The following is a 22,240-nucleotide window of genomic DNA, read 5'->3' as shown; positions in this document are numbered from 1 at the left end:
ATATTGTCATCAATAAAAAGATTTATAAAAAAAACAATCCAGCCTATTAAAGGGGGGGAGAGGAGTTTAATTGGGGATTTCTATTGGTTGAACTGTGGCAAAGCTTGGCAGTTCCACAAACAGTTTACTGTTTATTAAATTCAGAAAGAAGTTGATTTGAAGTATCTGATAAACGAAAATTGAAGCGTTTCATCTCAGTTTATCTGATGTTTCAAAACGAGAGGTCATGTTGAGCAGTTCTCACGTTCTGAAGTTTCATTGCATATAAAAACGTTAATGGTAAGTATGAAGTGTCTTACCACACCCATTGCCTTGCCCACTAAACCCACTTCTGATTCACCCATTTGCAGCCCAACCTTGGTCGCATATCATTCTACCATGTGTAGCTATCTGCATGGCTGAGGCCTTGGGGTCGCTACTGGTGACTGCTTCACTTGCAGGCTGACCAGCAATTTTAGGTGGTGATCAATGCAGGCAATGAGTGCTGTAGTGTGAATAGAAACAGAGGCATGGTCAATGTGAGCCCATTGGTGGCACTCCTTCCACACCTCATGGCCGAGCATGCAGTGCTGTCAAATCAGCTCAGACTTCTGTTGATTTTCTGAAGAAGGGTACCCAGAGCGAATAAGGGCTGGAAAGGGTGAAGACGGCGCTTGTTTTCAATATAGACCTAATCATGCCCTTAGCAGAAGGTACCCCTTCTACCTTAGTCCTAAAGACAGTCTGAAAACTACCATCTATAAATCCAGATGGTAGGCTCTACTTTGTTATGAAGCATGCACATTTCTTTATTAAGTCACAATGCCCTAAGGGGGATTTAGCTCCCCCACTGATTACTAAAATGAAGAAAGCATGAATTCCGCAAAGTCCTATAGATATTTTAAAATAGCTACCTTCATGGCCCTGCTCTCTGAGTTATATAGAAAATCAAAGCTGCAGCGTTTCGCATGGACCTACTTTTTCCTGCAGTGAGAAACCGATAAAGGAGTAAATCAGCCACTTTCCTGTGTGCCTCACCTTTTTTTGTCGGACATCTGGGCATTCCCCATTATTTCCATCACATTGACTATGGTCCCTGTGACTAGTTCTCAAACAGTTTGTGGCCTGGGCATCTGGGTGTTCGAGGCCCAAATGTTGCAAAATCCACCCCTTCCAATTCAAAAGCTGCAATGCAGCAGGCCAGCAAAAAGCCCTACAAGCTGCATTGAGCAGCAGAATCATTCTAAGTCCGTGCATGGTGCATTAAATATCGGAGAGAAATCCGTATATACCCAGGTCTCAGAATGAGACCTTGTTTAAATACGTGGTAGTCTGTGAGTGTAGGACTGCAATATGACATATTATGCAGAATGTTAACGTTTTTCAATCCTGTTCTATTTATGGAGTAGAATATTGATACTGCAACACAGAGAGTGGCATTAAGATTTTCATGTTAGTTGGGACTGCCATAAGTAATTGTTTTATAGAGAACAAAGAATCTGAGCCCCTCTTGATCAGTGTGTCCTACTGATCTCTCTCCCGCCCTCTGTCGTATTGGGTTACTCATCTCATGATTAATAACTGGTTCTTTGTTCAGAAAGATGTCTTGCCAGAAGACTGGAATGTGACTTAATGTTGATGGGCTTTCTGTTCTGGGACCTGACAGGCGTATTGAGTGTTGTCTATGTTGTGGGTGGGAGTTCACGTGAAATCCTTTTCTGACCTAAGTTTAGATTTTGATTTACATAAATCTCAGTTGTGCAGGTGCCTCCTGCTGCAGCATTCACTTGCCAGATTCTGCAGCCCCCTCGAGGCGAATCTCACCATTGATGTATTGGCTGTAAAGGCATTTTCCAAGTTTATTGAACCCTTATGATAAATGTGCCCTATTTGTTCAAGAATCCACATGCAAGCTGGGAGAATGACCCATGGACGGTGGGAGATAAGGAAGGAAAGGAGGTATAAATGGTCCCAAGAGAGACTGCAGTCTCAGCTATACTTTGATTAGTTCTTAAGTACTTCCACAGGATATACTATACACCAGAGCATTTGAGGGAAACTATTGAGTCAGTCCAAGAATTGTGTTAGTACCTTACTCATATCAAGTACTTCCTACATATAATTTGGAGTTGTAGGGTGTCCTAGGGATTTCCAGTTGCGGTAAATCAATGTCCTAGGCTAGGTTACTGAGCTGTTCCCTAAAGTGGCACTCCTGAGCTAGGTGTTAGATCTGGGCTATGCGCGAGGTCCCTAAGCATCTGATAAATATGTGATTGCTGCTGGTCCAGAGAGCACTAAGCACTTGAGTTATGTGGAAGTGCCACTAAGGCGAACAGGCTGAGAGGAACTCTCAGCCTGGGTGGGTGGGCACCTTAATCCTAATGTCCTAGAAGCCTCCAATTTCACTTGGATTTATATATATTTTTTTAACGGAACGGAAACCTACTAGTATCTGTGTTAAAGCATCCAGCGGCGGCCGGCACGGATCGGGGGTAGCGTGGTGAGGTTGGGGTTGGGTAAGATGGTGTAAAAAAAATCCCTTACCTCCTCTCTGCTTCTCTCCTCCGTCGTCTCTTCGGTCGGAGCAGAACAGGAAGCACCCAGGCTCCCCAAAGCCAGTCACAAAGCTGCAATGTAGTGTTGTGATTGGTCTAAGCACCGTGGTTCGGTGCTCAGACAGGCAGCGCTCAGACAGGCAGTGGGAGACTGGGCATGTTCTCTACCGAGTCTGTGATACAGCCTGGGTGGAGAACATGAAAAGTGCGCATGACGGTTTAGCCGGCCAAACAGTCATGCACGCTTAGTGTGCCTCCTCTCGTCCCCCTGCTCCTCTGTCATCTGAGCAGCCCCGTCCACAAAGGTGCTGCAGCAGGAAAATATAAAATAATAATAACTGAGTTATTATCATTTTATTTTTCCTTTATTTCACTGCTGCAAAGCAGTGGGGCGTCGCTCCTCCGCTTAAAGCATCAATACCGAAGACTTGAGGTGCAAAAATACACCTTTTGGATGCTTATATTTGAATAAATGGTGGGCTGTCTTGCATACAGCATAAATAGGTGCTAGAAACTTATAATGAACATTGAGGACTATGGCTAGTAATTTGAGAATTAAGTAAAGATGCTCCTAGATCGCGACTGCATGTGGTGAGAAAAAAAAAGTTGTTGTTTGTTTAAAAAGTCCAGACACAATAGCTTCTGAGTACTGGGTTTAGCGAAGAAGCGACCCCATGCAGAATTCATATAATTGCTGAAATAAATGAGTTTTGAAGCAGAAAGCTGGCAAGAGAGAAGCTTAAAATGTAACCCAGATAAAGCTTAACATTGGAAACATTAAGTATTAGTTTTACTTTTGTCATAAATACATACAACCTTAGATTAGCAATCCTCCAAGACTTGCAGTTGTCTATGAGCATTTAAGGTATGGAATTGCCAGCAAGAGTAGTCCAAAATTAATTCGTCGTTCTTTAGCTTCGTTAAAGATTTGTGATCATTTAAGAAGAATTAATATTTTACTTTTTGTTTGATGTTACAAGACTCTGATAAAGGAGGAGAAATGGCATGAAATTCATTGGTCATTAAAGTGGTTGAATTCAGTTGCAATAAAGTTAAACGGATCTTCAGTTGATAAGAAATTAATTGACATAGACCCGGAAGTACCTGTACATGCAATTTTAAGCATAAAGTGAAAACGGTACTTTACCAAAAATGAAAGTTAATGTGTTGGGGAAAAATATGTGGAGACTTTTCTCTGCAATCGACAGAAACCGAACGAGATATAAACATTAATGGCTTGTAAGTAAAAAAAAAAATATACAATTATATGAAGATTGCATAAACATATAAGACTGCTCAAACAATGGCCTCCTGGACATTGGGATTAAGGTGTCTAATTATTTTCATAGGTTTACCTATTTGTGGCCAATTTGTTTAGGAGACCTTGATTGAAATTATGGAGCTCATCTTCATTGTATTCAGTACTTCAAGAAAGAGCAAAAAGCGCAATAGCTTTTCCTTCAGGAATTGACATGTGCTCGTTATTGGAAGCACCTACATAAGTTGTTAGCGGCTGTCCCTTCTGACATGTTAAATTTAGGACATTTGTGGGATCACCATCATATTGCTGCATCATGATTTGTATACTGATTTGTTATAAGTAAGCATTATTGACTGTACTTTGTTATATTGCGTATTGTCTTTTTTCTGGCTTGTTTGATAGCGACTGCTACTGTTAATGCCTTTTATTTTCTGTGTTCTGTTGTATGCATTACTTAGAAATAGTAATATAGTGTGTTTAAAAAAATATGTATATAAAGTGGATCAAGTCTCTGCATGTGGGCTGTGGCTCGGAGGCCACCCAGAATCATGTTTGTATACTTAGGTTTGTGGTTTCAAGATGGTCACCGAATGGGCTCGCTCTGTATACGAAGATGTCCATCATTCTCGTCCACTTCCCCCTGTCATGGTAAATCACCAAGGCCCGGCTCCACTCATCGTTCCCAAGATGGCCAAATTGAGGGCATGCACTACCTTCTGTCACAAATGCCCCACCACAAACTGGAAGAATGGGCTCCTGGAGCAGAGCAGGTGGATAACCGCATGGGCAAACTCACAGCCACATTTTCATTTCATCTAGCCACCACAACCCAGATAGTTGCCAGGACCGTGGACCGTGTCGAGAGCACAGGTACTCGAGGCAAGGCTAAGAATCTTCTGGCCTCTTTCCTGGCAAATAGGTCCCAGGTCGTCACTGTCGGACCTTTTGAATCTTCCCCCCTGTCACTGCCATGTGGAGTTCCCCAAGGCTCATCCCTAAGTCCGACACTATTTAACATTTATGTGTCGGACCTTGCCAAAGTCATCAGGGCATACGGGATGAGCCTTACCTCCTATGCAGATGACACTCAACTGGTCCTTGCCGTCAAGAATGACGGGCTCAAAATAGCCAACAACTTTAACCAAGGCATGCTGGCTATCGGGAGTTGGATGGCTCAGAATTGCCTGAAATTAAACTCTGATAAGTCGGAGGTTGTAATTTTTGGCAATTTATCCCCGAGTGGTCCCCCCTTTGGTGGCTATCATCCATGGGCCAGCCTCCGGACCCGACTAACAAGGTGAGGAATTTGGGAGTCATTTTTGACAACCGCCTAAACTTTCTACCACACGCCAACCAGATCTCCTCCTCAGCTTTACATAAACTAAGGCTCATTAAGAAAATCTTGCCTTTCTTACCTGAGAGTGCCGGAAAAACGTTGGTGAGCTCCCTGGTTTTGTCGACCCTAGACTATTGCAATGCTTTGTTTCTAGGTGCCCAGGAGAGAGTGCTTTGGAAAATGCAGGCTATTCAGAATGCTGCCGCCAGGCTCCTAGGGCGCATTCCCAAATATCAATCGGTCTCACCCACCATAAGACAGCTCCACTGGCTACCAGTGAGAAAGAGAATTATGTTTAAGTCTCTTTGTCTGGTATACAAGGCTCTACATAATGTTGGACCTGCCTTCTTTACCCAAAACCTCATCCCTTACTGTCCCTCAAGAACGCTACGCTCTTCTAGTCTGCATGAATTGGTGGTACCTCGAACCAAATCTGTCACATGGGGGGACAGAAGATTCCTGGTAGCCGCACCGAAATTGTGGAACACATTGCCACACTCAATCAAAATTAGCACCTCCCTCTGGTCGTTTCGCAAGCAACTTAAAACTTGGCTTTTTTAACCAATGAACCTCTGCCCCCCTTGTGGGTTAAACACTGCAGCAACCTTAGCGCCGAGATGCCCAAGGGCCTTCGTTCGTGCTCTATAAGTGCTTTTATAAATTAATAAATGAGACATGCGTGAGGCGACTCAACATTTAAGTGACGATTTTGCAGGAGGTGCAGAGCAGCCCACATAGGCCACTGCTTGCAGTAGTTGAATGCCTCTGCTTGGAAACAGACACAAGGTAGCCTCTTGGAGATCACTGGTCGGGGGTTCATGCCGTCGGATGCCAATCAATTGGGTTACAATTTTAACTGAGGTTTTGTGGGTGAACGTCTTAGACCCTCCCAACACTGTAGCTGTGTTCATGGGCCCCTGCAAGTGTTTTCTTGCTCCTTCATGTCTGTTATTTGAAAGGCTTTCTGTGGTTCAGATGAGTTATCTGAAAATTGATACTTTGCTGGTGTGTAATGAGGGGGTGGTGTACATGTATCCAGGTACTTTGGTTCAGTCTGTTTTTAGGTCGAGGACCTAAAGGCTGCGCTTGCGCAGTCTGGGGCCGGAGATTTAATGTCCCTTAGTAGCGCTTTGGAACCTGTCTCCCTGCCCAGACTCTCCTCCATTGGCTGGCTTCCTAATCGGAGGCCAGCCATTGGAGGAGAGATGCGTCACTCCGATTTAGCCCCGTCTTTTTCGGATTTGGGGACGTAGGTTTTGCTGTTCTTTAGACACTGACGTCTGTCACTCAAAACAGCAAAACCACGCCCCCGAATCCGAAAAATTTGGAAGCTGGCAGGCGCCATTTTTTCTCGTCCGCGGTGAGGTGAGGATTGATCGTCTTATGCCGCAGGACCCTGCCGCTGCCTCTTCTACCCAGTCCCCCACCCTCCTGTCCCCTGGGCGCCCGAAGATCACTGCTGCCGCCGGCTCCGTTTGAAGGTAAAGCACATGTTTGTTTTATACGTGCAGTTTTGTTGGGTCTTTTGTGTTTCCTATTTTCCGTGTCTTTGTTCCCGTTGTATCCTGCCCCCCTCCTACTGTCTGTGTCTTGGTTCCCGTTGTATCCCGTCCCCCTCCTGCTGTCCGTGTCTTTGTATCCCGCCCCCCTCCTGCTGTACCCGGATCGCCACCTGCGCCGCCATGACCCGCTGCCGCTCCACCACCAGCAGGCAGTTAGCACACTGACAGTCCCGCCAGCGCAGGAGCGCTTGTGCCCCTTCAGGCAGGACACCACCTACGTCAGCTTCCTCTGCTCCCCGCAGCCCTTGTCGGTGCCCTGTGCGGGGGAGCGAAACCCCGGCGGCACCTCCTCCTCTTCGTCGTCTTCCTCCTCCTCGCAGGTGTCCCCGGCCTTCGGGGGGCTGAGGCTTGGGGGCGCGTCGCTCTCCTCGTCCAGCTCCAGGCTCTCCACGTCGATCTCCGAGTCCCCGGCAGCCGCCTGCAGCTCGTACATGGCGCCCAAGAGAGAGACACACAGACAAGAGAAATACAGAGATCTAGAAGGAGAGGGGAAGAGCGAGATACAGAGATACAAAGAGAGGTACAGAGAAAGAGCGAGAGAGAGACGGAAATATAGGGAGACAAAGAGGGGAGAGAGAGAGACCGAGTCAGTGGTGGGGGAGCAAAGAGAGAGAGAGGGGCACTGCACACCACTCCCGGCGGTCAGCACCCATGATTGCCTTTCACTGGGGTCACACAGCACCTCTCTCATGACCTGTAGCCCCTCACCACCTGCGCGTGCCATGGTTGGGCAGACTCAAGCACCTCTGTCAAAATATTTCAGTCCTGACCTATCCAGGATCACGCGCGCAGCTCTGCTAATGTACTTCACTCGTGACCCCGAGCATCCGTGTATCTTTATTGGATCACACCAGCAGCTCCAGCAGTGTGCATTAATGTTGACTTTCAGCCCTCTCTATCTCATGACTGCACCCTAGACAAAGCTCTGCTGGTGCATCTCACTGCTAGACTTCAGCGCCCCCTTGTGTATGCCTGGATCACACACACACACTCCTGCACCAGTGAACCCCAGCTCTGACCTTCAGGCCCCTCCCCCTCTCTGTTACCAGCCCAGGATCACACACGCGGGTCTAATGTGCGCCACTACCGTGGGCTTCACCTTCGTACTCCCTCCTCGGTGGCCCAGTGGCCTCTACATTTAATAGAGGTAGAAGCAGCCCCTACGGAACCTGTGAGGGGCCAAAAGAGCAACTAAAAGACAGAAAACATTAAAAAAACATTGCTACAAGCACTCATGAGTTGAGTGAGTTTATGGAGACTTTAGGTGAGGGGGAAACAAATAGGCAGAAGGGGTGAGGGAAGGGGCGAAGGAGTAACAGGGAACGAGGGGGCGAGAGGGGAGGGAGAGAGGTGGAGATAGATGGATGGATAGAATTAGAGGGAGAGAAACGAGGATGAGAAAGGGACAGAATAAATAGAGGGGTAAAAGATGGCGAGGGAGAGAGAAAGATGTGGCAGAGAGAAGTAGCGAAGGGGGGTGAGAAAAAGAAACAGAGGGAGGGAGGGAACAGAGGATGATATACAGTGACAGGAGAACGAAGGAAGCAAAACAAGAAAGGGGAGAACAAGAAAGAGAGCAAGATCACAAAGGACGATAGGGGGGCACGTGTAGAGGAAACAAGGCAAGAGAGAGCGTGCGGCGCTCAATCACACGCCGAGAGAAAGAGAGGGAAAGATGGAGGGGAGAGTGAGTGGGGAGAAGAGAGAATGGGGGGGGTTAGATATTAGAAAGAAAAAGGGGGGGTGAAAGAGAGAGAACCAGGAGACGAGAGGGGAGGAGAGCACACGAGGAGAACGGTGCACCGTTCCCGAATATGAAGTCCAGGATGTAAGTAGCAAAACCTTTCACGTGAGATCCTTGAGTACGCTGTGGCGAGAGGTGCTGCTACTCCGGGACCTCGCCTTGGAGGAAGAGGAGGAAGTCGATGCGGAGGAGGAAGAACTCTCAGTGGTAGAAGAGTTGGGCTGCAACGCGGAGATTGTGGCAGAGCTGCGAGTTGTCTGCAGGTAAGGTTGTTTCACTGAAAGAATACATTCTTACAGAGTAACAGGAACTGCGGACATAAGCCAATATATGTTTCATGGCGCTACGCTTCCGCCAGTCGGGTACGTTGCTTGTTGCCCACACCTTACATGGCGGCCGCCTCTGCCCATGCATTATGTGTTCTATTGACAATACGGTGACCAGGTTTTTGAAAGCCAAAAACAGGGTCGTTTAGTAGACTTAGAAGGTCTACAATGTTATATCTGAGTGGTAGTGGCAACTTAAATGACAGCGCTTATCAACATAGGAGTACATACAACGATGCACAAAATGACTACATAGATGCAGCTTGTACACCTAGCTTGTTATGTACTAATTAAATTGCTTTCTGATAAGAACTGCTGACTCGTCCTTCCTTGGAATACATATGAAGACAAGCCTCCCTCTGTTTCCAGTCGCTCCTGTGTGAAAACCTGGACATCCGCTAAATTTGCCGGGATAGCTTGCTCCCCAGCCCCCCTGGCTGTGCTTGCTTCCCTGCCCCCTGGCTGTGCTTGCTTCCCTGGCTGTGCTTGCTCCCCTGCCCCCTGGCTGTGCTTGCTCCTCTGCCCCCTGGCTGTGCTTGCTCCCCTGGCTGTGCGTGCTCCCCTGCCCCCTGGCTGTGCTTGCTCCCCTGCCCCCTAGTTCCCCAGCTCTGGCTGTGCTTGCTTCCCTGCCCCCTGGCTGTGCTTGCTTCCCTGCCCCCTGGCTGTGCTTGCTTCCCTGCCCCCTGGCTGTGCTTGCTTCCCTGCCCCCTGGCTGTGCTTGCTTCCCTGCCCCCTGGCTGTGCTTGCTCCCTTGCCCCCTGGCTGTGCTTGCTCCCCTGCCCCCTGGCTGTGCTTGCTCCCCTGCCCCCTGGCTGTGCTTGCTCCCCTGCCCCCTGGCTGTGCTTGCTCCCCTGCCCCCTGGCTGTGCTTTCTCCCCTGCCCCCTGGCTGTGCTTTCTCCCCTGCCCCCTGGCTGTGCTTTCTCCCCTGCCCCCTGGCTGTGCTTTCTCCCCTGCCCCCTGGCTGTGCTTTCTCCCCTGCCTCCTGGCTGTGCTTTCTCCCCTGCCCCCTGGCTGTGCTTGCTTCCCTGCCCCCTGGCTGTGCTTGCTTCCCTGCCCCCTGGCTGTGCTTGCTTCCCTGCCCCCTGGCTGTGCTTGCTTCCCTGCCCCCTGGCTGTGCTTGCTTCCCTGCCCCCTGGCTGTGCTTGCTTCCCTGCCCCCTTGCCGTGCTTGTTCTTGTATGTGTGTGTGTGTAGCTCTGGGTGTGTGTGTGTAGCTCTGGGTGTGTGTGTGTGTGTGTGTAGCTCTGGGTGTGTGTGTGTGTGTGTGTAGCTCTGGGTGTGTGTGTGTGTGTGTGGCTCTGGGTGTGTGTGTGTGTGTGTGGCTCTGGGTGTGTGTGTGTGTGTGTGGCTCTGGGTGTGTGTGTGTGTGTGTGGCTCTGGGTGTGTGTGTGTGGCTCTGGGTGTGGGTGTGTGTGTGTGGCTCTGGGTGTGTGTGTGTGTGTGTGTGTGGCTCTGGGTGTGGGTGTGTGTGTGTGGCTCTGGGTGTGTGTGTGTGTGTGTGGCTCTGGGTGTGTGTGTGTGTGTGGCTCTGGGTGTGTGTGTGGGGGGGCTTTGTGTGTGTGGGGGGGGGGCTTTGTGTGTGTGTGGGGGGGGCTCTGTGTGTGTGGGGGGCTCTGTGTGTGTGGGGGGCTCTGTGTGTGTGGGGGGCTCTGTGTGCGTGGGGGGCTCTGTGTGTGCGTGTGGGGCTCTGTGTGTGGATGTGTGTGGGGGCTCTGTGTGTGGGGGGCTCTGTGCATGTGGGGGCTCTGTGCATGTGGGGGCTCTGTGCGTGTGGGGGCTCTGTGCGTGTGGGGGCTCTGTGCGTCTGTGTGTGTGGGGCTCTGTGTGTGGGGGGCCTCTGTGCGTGTGGGGGCTCTGTGCGTCTGTGTGTGTGGGGCTCTGTGTGTGTGTGTGTGGGGCTCTGTGTGTGTGTGTGGGGCTCTGTGTGTGTGGGGCTCTGTGTGTGTGTGTGGGGCTCTGTGTGTGTGTGTGGGGCTCTGTGTGTGTGTGGGGCTCTGTGTGTGTGTGGGGCTCTGTGTGTGTGTGTGGGGCTCTGTGTGTGTGTGGGGCTCTGTGTGTGTGTGGGGCTCTGTGTGTGTGTGGGGCTCTGTGTGTGTGGGGCTCTGTGTGTGTGGGGCTCTGTGTGTGTGCATCGGGGGCTCTGTGTGTGTGCATCGGGGGCTCTGTGTGTGTGCATCGGGGGCTCTGTGTGTGTGCGTGGGGGGCTCTGTGTGTGTGCGTGGGGGGCTCTGTGTGTGTGCGTGGGGGGCTCTGTGTGTGCGTGGGGGGCTCTGTGTGTGTGGTTGTGTGTGGGGGGCTCTGTGTGTGTGGGGGGCTCTGTGTGTGTGGGGGGCTCTGTGTGTGTGGGGGGCTCTGTGTGTGTGGGGGGCTCTGTGTGTGTGGGGGGCTCTGTGTGTGTGGGGGGCTCTGTGTGTGTGGGGGGCTCTGTGTGTGTGGGGGGCTATGTGCGTGTGGGGGCTCTGTGCGTGTGGGGGCTCTGTGCGTGCGTGTGTGGGGCCTCGGTGTGTGTGTGTGGGGGGCCTCTGTGTGTGTGTGTGGGGGGCCTCGGTGTGTGTGTGTGGGGGGCCTCTGTGTGTGTGTGTGGGGGGCCTCTGTGTGTGTGTGTGGGGGGCCTCTGTGTGTGTGTGTGGGGGGCCTCGGTGTGTGTGTGTGGGGGGCCTCGGTGTGTGTGTGTGGGGGGCCTCTGTGTGTGTGTGTGGGGGGCCTCGGTGTGTGTGTGGGGGGCCTCGGTGTGTGTGTGGGGGGCCTCGGTGTGTGTGTGTGGGGGGCCTCGGTGTGTGTGTGTGTGGGGGGCCTCGGTGTGTGTGTGTGTGGGGGGCCTCTGTGTGTGTGTGTGGGGGGCCTCGGTGTGTGTGTGTGGGGGGCCTCGGTGTGTGTGTGTGGGGGCTCGGTGTGTGTGTGTGGGGGCCTCGGTGTGTGTGTGTGGGGGGGCTCGGTGTGTGTGTGTGGGGGGGCTCGGTGTGTGTGTGTGGGGGGGCTCGGTGTGTGTGTGTGTGTGGGGCTCGGTGTGTGTGTGTGTGGGGCTCGGTGTGTGTGTGGGGCTCGGTGTGTGTGTGGGGCTCGGTGTGTGTGTGGGGCTCGGTGTGTGTGTGGGGCTCGGTGTGTGTGTGGGGCTCGGTGTGTGTGTGGGGCTCGGTGTGTGTGTGGGGCTCTGTGTGTGTGTGGGGCTCTGTGCGTGTGGGGGGCTATGTGCGTGTGGGGGCTCTGTGCGTGTGGGGGCTCTGTGCGTGCGTGTGTGTGTGGGGCTCTGTGTGTGTGGGGGGCCTCGGTGTGTGTGTGTGGGGGGCCTCGGTGTGTGTGTGTGGGGGGCCTCGGTGTGTGTGTGTGGGGGGCCTCTGTGTGTGTGTGTGGGGGGCCTCTGTGTGTGTGTGTGTGGGGGGCCTCGGTGTGTGTGTGTGTGGGGGGCCTCTGTGTGTGTGTGTGGGGGGCCTCGGTGTGTGTGTGGGGGGCCTCGGTGTGTGTGTGTGGGGGGCCTCGGTGTGTGTGGCCTCGGTGTGTGTGTGGGGGGCCTCGGTGTGTGTGTGTGGGGGGCCTCTGTGTGTGTGTGTGTGGGGGGCCTCTGTGTGTGTGTGTGGGGGGCCTCGGTGTGTGTGTGGGGGGCCTCGGTGTGTGTGTGGGGGGGCTCGGTGTGTGTGTGTGGGGGCTCGGTGTGTGTGTGTGGGGGGCTCGGTGTGTGTGTGTGTGGGGGGGCTCGGTGTGTGTGTGTGGGGGGGCTCGGTGTGTGTGTGTGGGGGGGCTCGGTGTGTGTGGGGCTCGGTGTGTGTGTGGGGCTCGGTGTGTGTGTGGGGCTCGGTGTGTGTGTGGGGCTCGGTGTGTGTGTGGGGCTCGGTGTGTGTGTGGGGCTCGGTGTGTGTGTGGGGCTCTGTGTGTGTGTGGGGCTCTGTGTGTGTGTGGGGCTCTGTGTGTGTGTGGGGCTCTGTGTGTGTGTGGGGCTCTGTGTGTGTGTGGGGCTCTGTGTGTGTGTGGGGCTCTGTGTGTGTGTGGGGCTCTGTGTGTGTGTGGGGCTCTGTGTGTGTGTGGGGCTCTGTGTGTGTGTGGGCCTCTGTGTGTGGGGGGCCTCTGGGTGTGTGTGTGGGGGGCCTCTGTGTGTGTGTGTGTGTGTGGGGGGCCTCTGTGTGTGTGTGTGTGGGGGGCCTCTGTGTGTGTGTGGGGGGGCCTCTGTGTGTGTGTGTGGGGGGGCTCGGTGTGTGTGTGTGGGGGGGCTCGGTGTGTGTGTGTGGGGGGGCTCGGTGTGTGTGTGTGGGGGGGCTCGGTGTGTGTGTGTGGGGGGGCTCGGTGTGTGTGTGTGGGGCTCTGTGTGTGTGTGTGTGTGGGGCTCGGTGTGTGTGTGTGTGGGGCTCAGTGTGTGTGTGTGGGGCTCGGTGTGTGTGTGTGTGGGGCTCGGTGTGTGTGTGTGTGGGGCTCTGTGTGTGTGGGTGGGTGGCTTTGTGTGTGGGTGGCTCTGTGTGGGTGTAAATGCAATAGGTCATGCATTTGCGAGCGATTAACCTATTGGCATTGTACATGACAATGCCATTTATTTAAGATTAAAAAAAATGAGCAATTCCAATAGCTCTACCTTTGATAATGCCGAGACCATTGCATTGTAAATACTTGTTGTAAGTGCGTGGTGGTTTTGGATCTGACCCTTAGTCAACTGGCAGTGGGTCCAGTGGAGGTGTAATTACGTGACAGTGAAGTGGCCTAGGTCCTACGGATTTTCCCTACATGAACCATTCCATGTACTTAAGACTAACTCTTTGCAGGTGTCATATCTGCCATTCCGTCATTTTTGTGATTGCAATGCTTATCCATGCATGCACAACACAATGGCTGAGGTGTTAAGAGTATGTATACGTTACTCACTGCACGTTTGCTCATTCACTAACTGCTACTCTTACTGAGCTACTGCCATCCTTTCTTCACAAGTCCATGTAATTAGTTTGACAGCAAATGCGGTGATTATGAACCGAGGACACAATCAAGTGATTATACGCAAGATTGGAGTTTGGTGCGTTCACGTACATACCCTTGGGGACCCCATTTATTTTTGTGGCTGCTTTATCAGACCTCAGTTCACTCACTCTCAGGACAGGACATCTAATGTCTCCAGAGAAGAAGGGTATGGCGACTCTACAGTGAGTATATTGTTTTCATTTGTCCAAAAAAAATAATAGTGCAACATTGAGTTGAGCTTACCTGGACGTAATTAAAGTTTTCATTTTCTTAGCTAACTGGGTATCGTTTTAGAAGCCCTGGCCTAGCCTTACCTACTTCTATTTAGCCTTATTTACAAATGTTAGCTTATCATACATTCAGAAAAAAACTATTGAATGTTTTCCATTCTTTAATTCAGTATCATTGTTGGTATTCCAAATAAAAGCTTTTTGCAGTGTATCATTATGTTCTGTGAATTCACATATCCTCTTGATGACATTTGGGACTAGTGTTGAACTTGCGAGTTATACTTAAACTGCTTTAAAGAGAGTGGTATTTTCAGAGAACACAATGTTGCATCAGGCAGCATGTGTCCAATTTAACCAATAGGCTGTATTATTTTGTGTGACAGAATGTGTTTTTGATCCTCTATAGAACGACTTTCAGGATTAACTATTGCAATGTTTTGATACCCTTCCATTTCTAGGGTAAAAAGTGTACAGATGAGTCTGTCCTCATGGCATACCCACAGTAGCTAATGCTGCTCACTTCGTTTGGCGCACCAGATATTGTACCGGTTTTCCTTCTCTTTTTCACGTTCCCGATTTTTAATTTGATGATTTAGATATCAAAAAGTAGAAAGCTTTATAGGGAGCCAAGGGAGCTAGACGTGTGCTTTCCATTAATTTGTGGGGTCTGAATACTGTAAGACTTTTTAGAAAAGTGCTCATGTATGTATCATTCCTTGTGTACGTTCCTTCCTTACAGCTGGCCTGCAGTTATTTACCTTGCATGCAGCTCAGTTCAGCACTTTTCTGATGGATAATTGCTACTCCCTCTTCGAGGCAATTTCTAAGTGGTCTGGGCACACGAATCCTGAACTGAAGAAAATAAGCCATTCAGCATTAGACTCTTTTCTAAAACAGGTATGTTAAACTGTTGATACATATAACACAGCATTGACATGTAAGCTTCACATCTAAGGTGTTTGTAGTGACAATTGTTTACTGATTGTCTGCTTTATCTTTCTTAGTTGGTTTTCCATAATTTGCTAAGGCTTTGTTTGTATTCGTGGTCTTAATATGAACTGTAAATTAGATTCGTTTTAGCACACCCTTGTTATGTAAACTGGATTTTCCAGAGTCACAAAAATAAGGGAATGAAGGTTGGGAAATTATGCTACTAATTATGTGAAATATATGTTCGAGGCATGTGGGCTGCTGAATTCATATCTGTGCATAGATCGCCGCCTAGTGTTGGGTCCGGATGATTGCACATTGTTGTCCTGGAAGAGTCTTCGAAGTATCACGAGATAGGTGGCTCCTCCCCTGGACTACAGTGCGCATGGGCATCGCCTCCATCCCCAGATTGTTTTTTTCCGCCATTGGGTTCAGATGTGTTTCGGTTCCCTTTGTCGGAATCGATAGTTGTTTAACTTTCCTAACTTGAGACCAAAAGGTCTTTAGGCTTGGCGTCGGTATCGTTTTTCGTTCGGGTTTGACTGTTCTTCAGCTCCGAACTCTTGCTGCCCTTCCGCGTGCTGTCGGCGCGGACGGGCCTACACGACGCTCCAGACATGGAACGAACTCCGTTTAAGAGGTGCCCGGTGTGCACCTCAAAGTATTCACACCTCGACGTGCAACCAGTGTGCAACAAATGTCTGTCGCCGGACCATGATGAGGCCTGCTCAAAGTTCCGGTGTAAGAAGACTCCCAAGCTTCGTCGGGCCGCTAGACTCCAGGCCCAGTTATCAGCGCCCCCGCCAGACAACCTCTTCGAAGAAGACGTTGGAGACGACAATGTTTTTCAAGTTTCGGACTCTAGCCCGGCGTCGGAGGAAGAAAACTACGACGCGGGAGACGAAGAGTTTGATGAAGTCGTCGGTGAAGTAGGGGACGACGATGGGGCCATTGCCACCATGGAGGATAGCTCAGAGGAAGAGCATCCTCAAACTGACTCAGGGGTCAACCCCCACTATACGGCCCAGGTCGAGGGATCGCCTTCGGGCCTTACCCAAGACCTTGTTAATCGTCCCACGGCCTCGCCTCCGGGCCCGGCCACGGGCATTTCTGAGGTGCCACTCCCGTTGAAGACAACGAAAGTGAAGCCATCGGGGTCCACACCAACGGTTTCGAAACCGAAAGTGAAAGTCGCACTAGTGGGACAGAAGGCTCCAGAGGCCTCAACGTCTAAAAAAATTCAAAATGGCCAACAGCAAGAGCCACGCCAAGATGGCCGATTTAGAAAAGGGGGTGGTGATGAACAGAGTGTCTGAGTTAAACAGACCACTCTTACCCAGTCCAAAGATCAGGGCTTGATCCATCACCGTTATTTATCTCACTGCCCCATCCCAGCTCAGAACCTGGCTATGCAAATCAGTCTGTCCCTGGCCCAGTGCATCATGGGAACAGGGCAGACTAAACTACCAAGCCAATTCTTCACCAGAAAGGAGACAAGCTACCGAGGACCGGTTTCTGGCATTTCAGCCTTCTTCGGCCCGGCTTGCTTGAATCCTGATGGAGCAGTGAGAAAGGGACTCATGTCTGAGTATACCCTGCCACACCTATAGTGGCCAAAAACGATTTAGAAAAGGGGGTGGTGATGAACAGAGTGTCTGAGTTAAACAGACCACTCTTACCCAGTCCAAAGATCAGGGCTTGATCCATCACCGTTATTTATCTCACTGCCCCATCCCAGCTCAGAACCTGGCTATGCAAATCAGTCTGTCCCTGGCCCAGTGCATCATGGGAACAGGGCAGACTAAACTACCAAGCCAATTCTTCACCAGAAAGGAGACAAGCTACCGGGGACCGGTTTCTGGCATTTCAGCCTTCTTCGGCCCGGCTTGCTTGAATCCTGATGGAGCAGTGAGAAAGGGACTCATGTCTGAGTATACCCTGCCACACCTATAGTGGCCAAAAACGATTTAGAAAAGGGGGTGGTGATGAACAGAGTGTCTGAGTTAAACAGACCACTCTTACCCAGTCCAAAGATCAGGGCTTGATCCATCACCGTTATTTATCTCACTGCCCCATCCCAGCTCAGAACCTGGCTATGCAAATCAGTCTGTCCCTGGCCCAGTGCATCATGGGAACAGGGCAGACTAAACTACCAAGCCAATTCTTCACCAGAAAGGAGACAAGCTACCGGGGACCGGTTTCTGGCATTTCAGCCTTCTTCGGCCCGGCTTGCTTGAATCCTGATGGAGCAGTGAGAAAGGGACTCATGTCTGAGTATACCCTGCCACGCCAAGATGGCCGACCCGAAGAAACCGGTGTCGAAGCCGAAGGCGAAGACGACCGACGCGGCCGCGTCGGCGCCGAAGGGGGTCGAGGCCGATGACCCGAAGAAGGCTCCGAAGAAGCGTCGGGACGACGCCGAAGCTCTGGCTGCGCCGACTCCGGCCGTCAAGGCCAAGGATGGTGAGGTGTCGGCTCCGAAGACCGTGCCTTTCGCCGACCCGACTCCGGACTCGGGAAAATCGCTCGAGCCGGTCCAGCCCTCCCCGGCCTTAACAAAAAAGGTCGTGGAGTCCCTGCAGCGGATTCGGAAGGACGCTGTGGCTCCCGAACCGAAGGATGTGGTGCCGAAGCCTACACCGAAGCCGGCAAAGGCGCAAACGCCTATCCACTTCACGCTGCCGCCGAAGACGACGCTGAAGGCTTTCACTCCGAAGCATGGGGCCGGGGTGCCTTTGAAGGTGGTGTCGACGCCCAAGGCGTCACTGGTAGTGCCGAAGCCTCGGCTCAAACCACTCGCAGATGAGGAGCGTCGAGAGGTTATCATCGACGCCAACACCGGGAAGCTCTCCCTCCTCAAACGGAAGATCACCACGGAGTTGGAACATTATCGTATTCCACTCAAAAATAAAAAGGACTCTGCGGGTACTTCTGCCCCTATAGAGCCTGCATCTCCACATAATTTGGAACTTTCACCGACGCATTCAAACGCTGGGGAAGGTGACGGAGATGAAGAGGACGAGTACAATTATCCAGCATACTCGGATCCAGAGGAGGTACATGAACCTTGGTCTGCCGGAGGCGACCCTGAGGACCCTCAGTCGGGTCATGAACCGCAGCTTTTTGCAGCAAAGACTTCTCCAACAGAGGACTCTGCAGCCTTCAACGCTCTGATTGAGAGAGCTGCAGCTAATCATGATGTCGACCTACATTCAGATCCTGTGGATGTCGATTTTCTGTTTGACACTTTCTCAGTGGCTGAAAAGTCAGTCAAGACATTGCCTATGCTCAAGGGAGTGTTGAAGCACGCGCCAGAGGTTTTCAGGGAGCCCACTCGGGCGCGAGTCATCAATCCTCGCATTGACAAAAAATACAAGGCAGCGCCCTCGGATCCAACGTACATCAAGGGACACTTGCCACTGGATTCCTTGGTTGTATCCAACGCACGTAAGCGGGCGAACTCGCAAACCACGGGTGACGCTCCTCCCCCAGACAAAGAGTCAAAAATATTTGAAGCCTCAGGGAAACGAATTGCTGCGCAGGCAGCTAATATTTGGCGCATTTCAAACACGCAGGCCCTACTTGCACGCTACGATAGGGCACATTACGACACCCTAGAAACACTTCTGCAGCACTTACCTGATCAGTACAAGGAGGCAGGTGAAATGTTGATTCAGGAGGGGAAGCTGATCACCAACGCTTCCATCAAATGTGCGCTGGATGTGGCTGATACCGCCTCCAGGGCGATCAACACTAGCGTGTTGCTGAGGAGACATGCATGGCTTAGAATATCAGGCTTCAAACCAGATATACAGACAACCATCCTGAACCAAACAGTTAATCCTGACCACCTGTTTGGCCCCGAGGTGGATGCGACACTTGAAAAAATGAAGAAAGACACGGACACTGCTAAGTCTATGGGGGCCCTCCAGTCTCAGCAGTTTCGGGGTGGTTCCTTTCGCCGCTCCAATAACAGAGGCACCTCAAGGGGTCAGGCATCACAATCCACACAGTACTATAAGAGCAATACCCAAACGTCATACACCAACAAGGGTAGAGGTGGCTTCAGAGGCAACAACGTCAAGGGCAGGGGACGTGGAAACAGCTCCAGGTCCTCCACCGCCAACAAACAGTGACGCCTTGTCACTGCCCCCCGACCACACAACACCGGTCGGGGGAAGACTCCAGCAGTTCCTGCCCGCGTGGAAATCCATCACCACGGACAGGTGGGTCAAATCTCTTATCCAGTACGGTTACTGTCTGGAACTTACTTCCACTCCACCAAACATACCTCCAAGAAACCGTCCTATGTCCGGCGAGCACTTGCACTTGTTGCAGCAGGAAGTTCAAGTCATGCTGCAAAAAGGGCAATAGAGCTCGTCCCACTGCAAGAAAGGGGAACAGGGGTTTACTCTCTGTACTTTCTGATCCCCAAAAAGGACGGATCCCTCAGGCCCATCCTGGACCTCAGGCCCCTCAACTGGTATATTCTATCGGAGCACTTCCATATGCTCACGTTACAGCAGGTGCTCCCTCTGCTTCGACAGGGGGACTTCCTGGCTACGCTGGATCTAAAGGATGCATACTTTCATATCCCCCTGCATCCTTCCCACAGGAAGTATCTCAGGTTCACGATTCAAGACCAGCACTACCAGTTCAGGGTTCTGCCTTTCGGGGTCACCACAGCGCCAAGAGTCTTTACAAAGTGCCTGGCGACTGTGGCGGCGCATCTACGACGCCAGAACGTCCACGTCTATCCCTATCTGGACGACTGGCTCATTCAGGCAAAGTCAGAACAGCAGTGCGCCGACCACGTGTCCCGCACCATTCATCTCCTGCACGATCTGGGATTCTCGCTGAACTATCCAAAATCCCATCTCCAACCCGCCCATATATACGGCAGTATCTGGGCGCGACAATAGACACTCTGGCAGCCACTGCGCAGCCAAATTCAGTGAGAATCGCCAGTATCCAAACGCTGATCCAACGATTCAGACCTCAGCACTCGCTTCCAGCGAAGGTGTTCATGCAGTTGATAGGCATGATGGCCTCCTGCATCTCCATCGTCCCGCACGCGAGACTACATATGCGTCCGCTTCAGGAGTGCCTAGCACGTCAGTGGACTCAGGCTCATGGGCAACTGACAGACCTAGTGTTGGTAAGCGGTCGGGCGTACAACTCTCTGCATTGGTGGAATCCACAAAACCTTTGCAAGGGCCGACCGTTCCAGGAGCCTGTGCCACAGATTATCCTGACAACGGACGCTTCTCTCCAGGGATGGGGAGCGCATGTACTCCACTACACAGTGCAGGGACTATGGACACTACAGCAAAGGAAGATGCACATCAACGTTTTGGAACTGATGGCAATCTTCATGGCCTTGAAGGCATTCAAAGTACATCTGTGCAACAAGGTCGTGTTGATCCGGACGGACAACATGACGGCCATGTACTACATTCAGAAACAGGGGGGCACACACTCTCCGCAGCTGTCTCATCTGGCTCAGAGCATGTGGAAGTGGGCCATTCAGAGGAACATCTTCCTCATGGCAGAGCATCTCCCGGGCAAGGACAACCAGATGGCGGACCTGCTCAGCAGGCACAGCCACCAGATGCACGAGTGGGAGATACATCCATCAGTACTCCAACCGTACTTCCAAAAGTGGGGTCATCCAGAGATAGACCTGTTTGCCATAAAGGAGAACGCAAAATGCCAAAGCTTCGCCGCCAGGTTCCCACACCCGCAATCGCAGGGCAATGCGATGTGGATGAACTGGTCAGGCAGATTTGCGTACGCTTTTCCCCCAGCACCTCTGATACCGCTGGTGGCACGCAAACTCAGGCAGCACTCGATGACTCTCATCCTGGTTGCTCCAACGTGGGCTCGCCAACCATTGTACACCACGTTTCTGGAACTCTCCGTGGTACCGCATCAAAGGCTTCATCTCACTCCCAGCCTTCTGACGCAGAGCCATGGCGACATTCAGCACCCAGATCCGCAACAGCTCAACCTGGCGATCTGGCTCCTGAAGTCCTAGAGTTTGGCTACCTCAATCTTCCCCCAGATTGCATGGACATCATTCGGGAGGCAAGGAAGCCCACTACTAGAGCTTGTTATGCGGCTAAATGGAAGCGGTTTGTCGTTTACTGTGTAAACCACGATATTGACCCGCTAGATGCTTCCATTTAGAACATCATTTGTTACCTGTTCCACCTGTACCAATGTAATTTGGCGTATTCTTCCATCCGCATTCACTTATCTGCAATGGCAGCATACCTCCAGAATAGGCAACACCTATCACTTTTTAAGGTCCCTGCTATTAAGGCTTTTCTGGAAGGACTCAAAAGGGTCATTCCACCACGGACACCACCAGCTCCGGAATGGAACCTCAATGTGGTTCTTACAAGGCTGATGGGTCCTCCCTTTGAGCCACTGCACTCTTGTGAGCTTCAGTTTCTGACTTGGAAGGTTGCTTTCTTAGTAGCAATTACATCGCTACGGAGGGTTAGTGAGTTGCAGGCGCTCACCATTCAAGAACCTTTCTTCCAAGTACACGCTAACAGGGTGGTGCTCCGCACTAACCCTAAATTCTTACCCAAGGTTGTATCTCAATTCCACATGAACCAGACAATTGAGTTGCCAGTGTTTTTTCAAAACCCAGAGTCGCTGGCGGAGCGGATGCTCCACACCCTTGACGTTAAAAGAGCCTTAATGTACTACATTGACAGGACAAAAGATTTTCGTAAGACCAAGCAACTTTTCGTTGCATTTGCCTCACACCACAAGGGAAACGCTATCTCCAAAGCTAGGATCGATAGGTGGATTGTAAAATGCATTCAGATCTGTTACGCTAAGGCTAAACGCACTCTCACAATTCCACCAAGAGCCCACTCCACCAGAAAGTTGGGGGCCTCTATGGCTTTCCTAGGTAACATTCCCTTAGAAGATATTTGTAGAGCAGCCACATGGTCTACCACACATACTTTCACTAAACATTACTGTGTAGACGTGCACTCCAAACAGCAGGCAGCTGTTGGTCAGGCTGTTCTCAAAACACTTTTTCAGACTGCTGCAGCTGGCACGGGCGGCCGCCAATAATGGGAGGACTGCTATGTATTCTATGCACAGATATGAATTCAGCAGCCCACATGCCTCGAACTGCAAATGCTACTTACCAGTATGCATCTGTTCTTGGCATGTAGGGCTGCTGACATTCATATCGCCCACCCTCCTCCCCGGCGCCTGTAGCAGCTGCAGTCTTCATATATATATATATATATATATATATATATATATATATATATATATATATATATATATATATATATGCTCGTAGCATGGGCATCACTCACATACTTCACTCCATCTCTGCCAATGGCTAA

General features: G+C 51.2%; 1 protein-coding gene across 1 annotated transcript in view; it reads left to right on the top strand.

Moving 5' to 3' along the window:
- PRKDC (protein kinase, DNA-activated, catalytic subunit) overlaps positions 1-22,240 on the top strand; it is a 2,818,033-nt gene that overhangs the window by 182,178 nt on the left and 2,613,615 nt on the right. Inside the window, exon 10 of the mRNA XM_086965729.1 lies at positions 14,668-14,825. Coding sequence (XP_086821855.1) covers positions 14,668-14,825 — 158 coding nt within the window. The remainder of the gene's footprint in view (positions 1-14,667; positions 14,826-22,240) is intronic.

This window comes from Lissotriton vulgaris, chromosome 4_1 (genome assembly GCF_964263255.1).
Source record: "Lissotriton vulgaris chromosome 4_1, aLisVul1.2, whole genome shotgun sequence".
NCBI classification, from domain to species: Eukaryota; Metazoa; Chordata; class Amphibia; order Caudata; family Salamandridae; genus Lissotriton; species Lissotriton vulgaris.
This window is presented reverse-complemented; position numbering and strand designations above follow the sequence as displayed.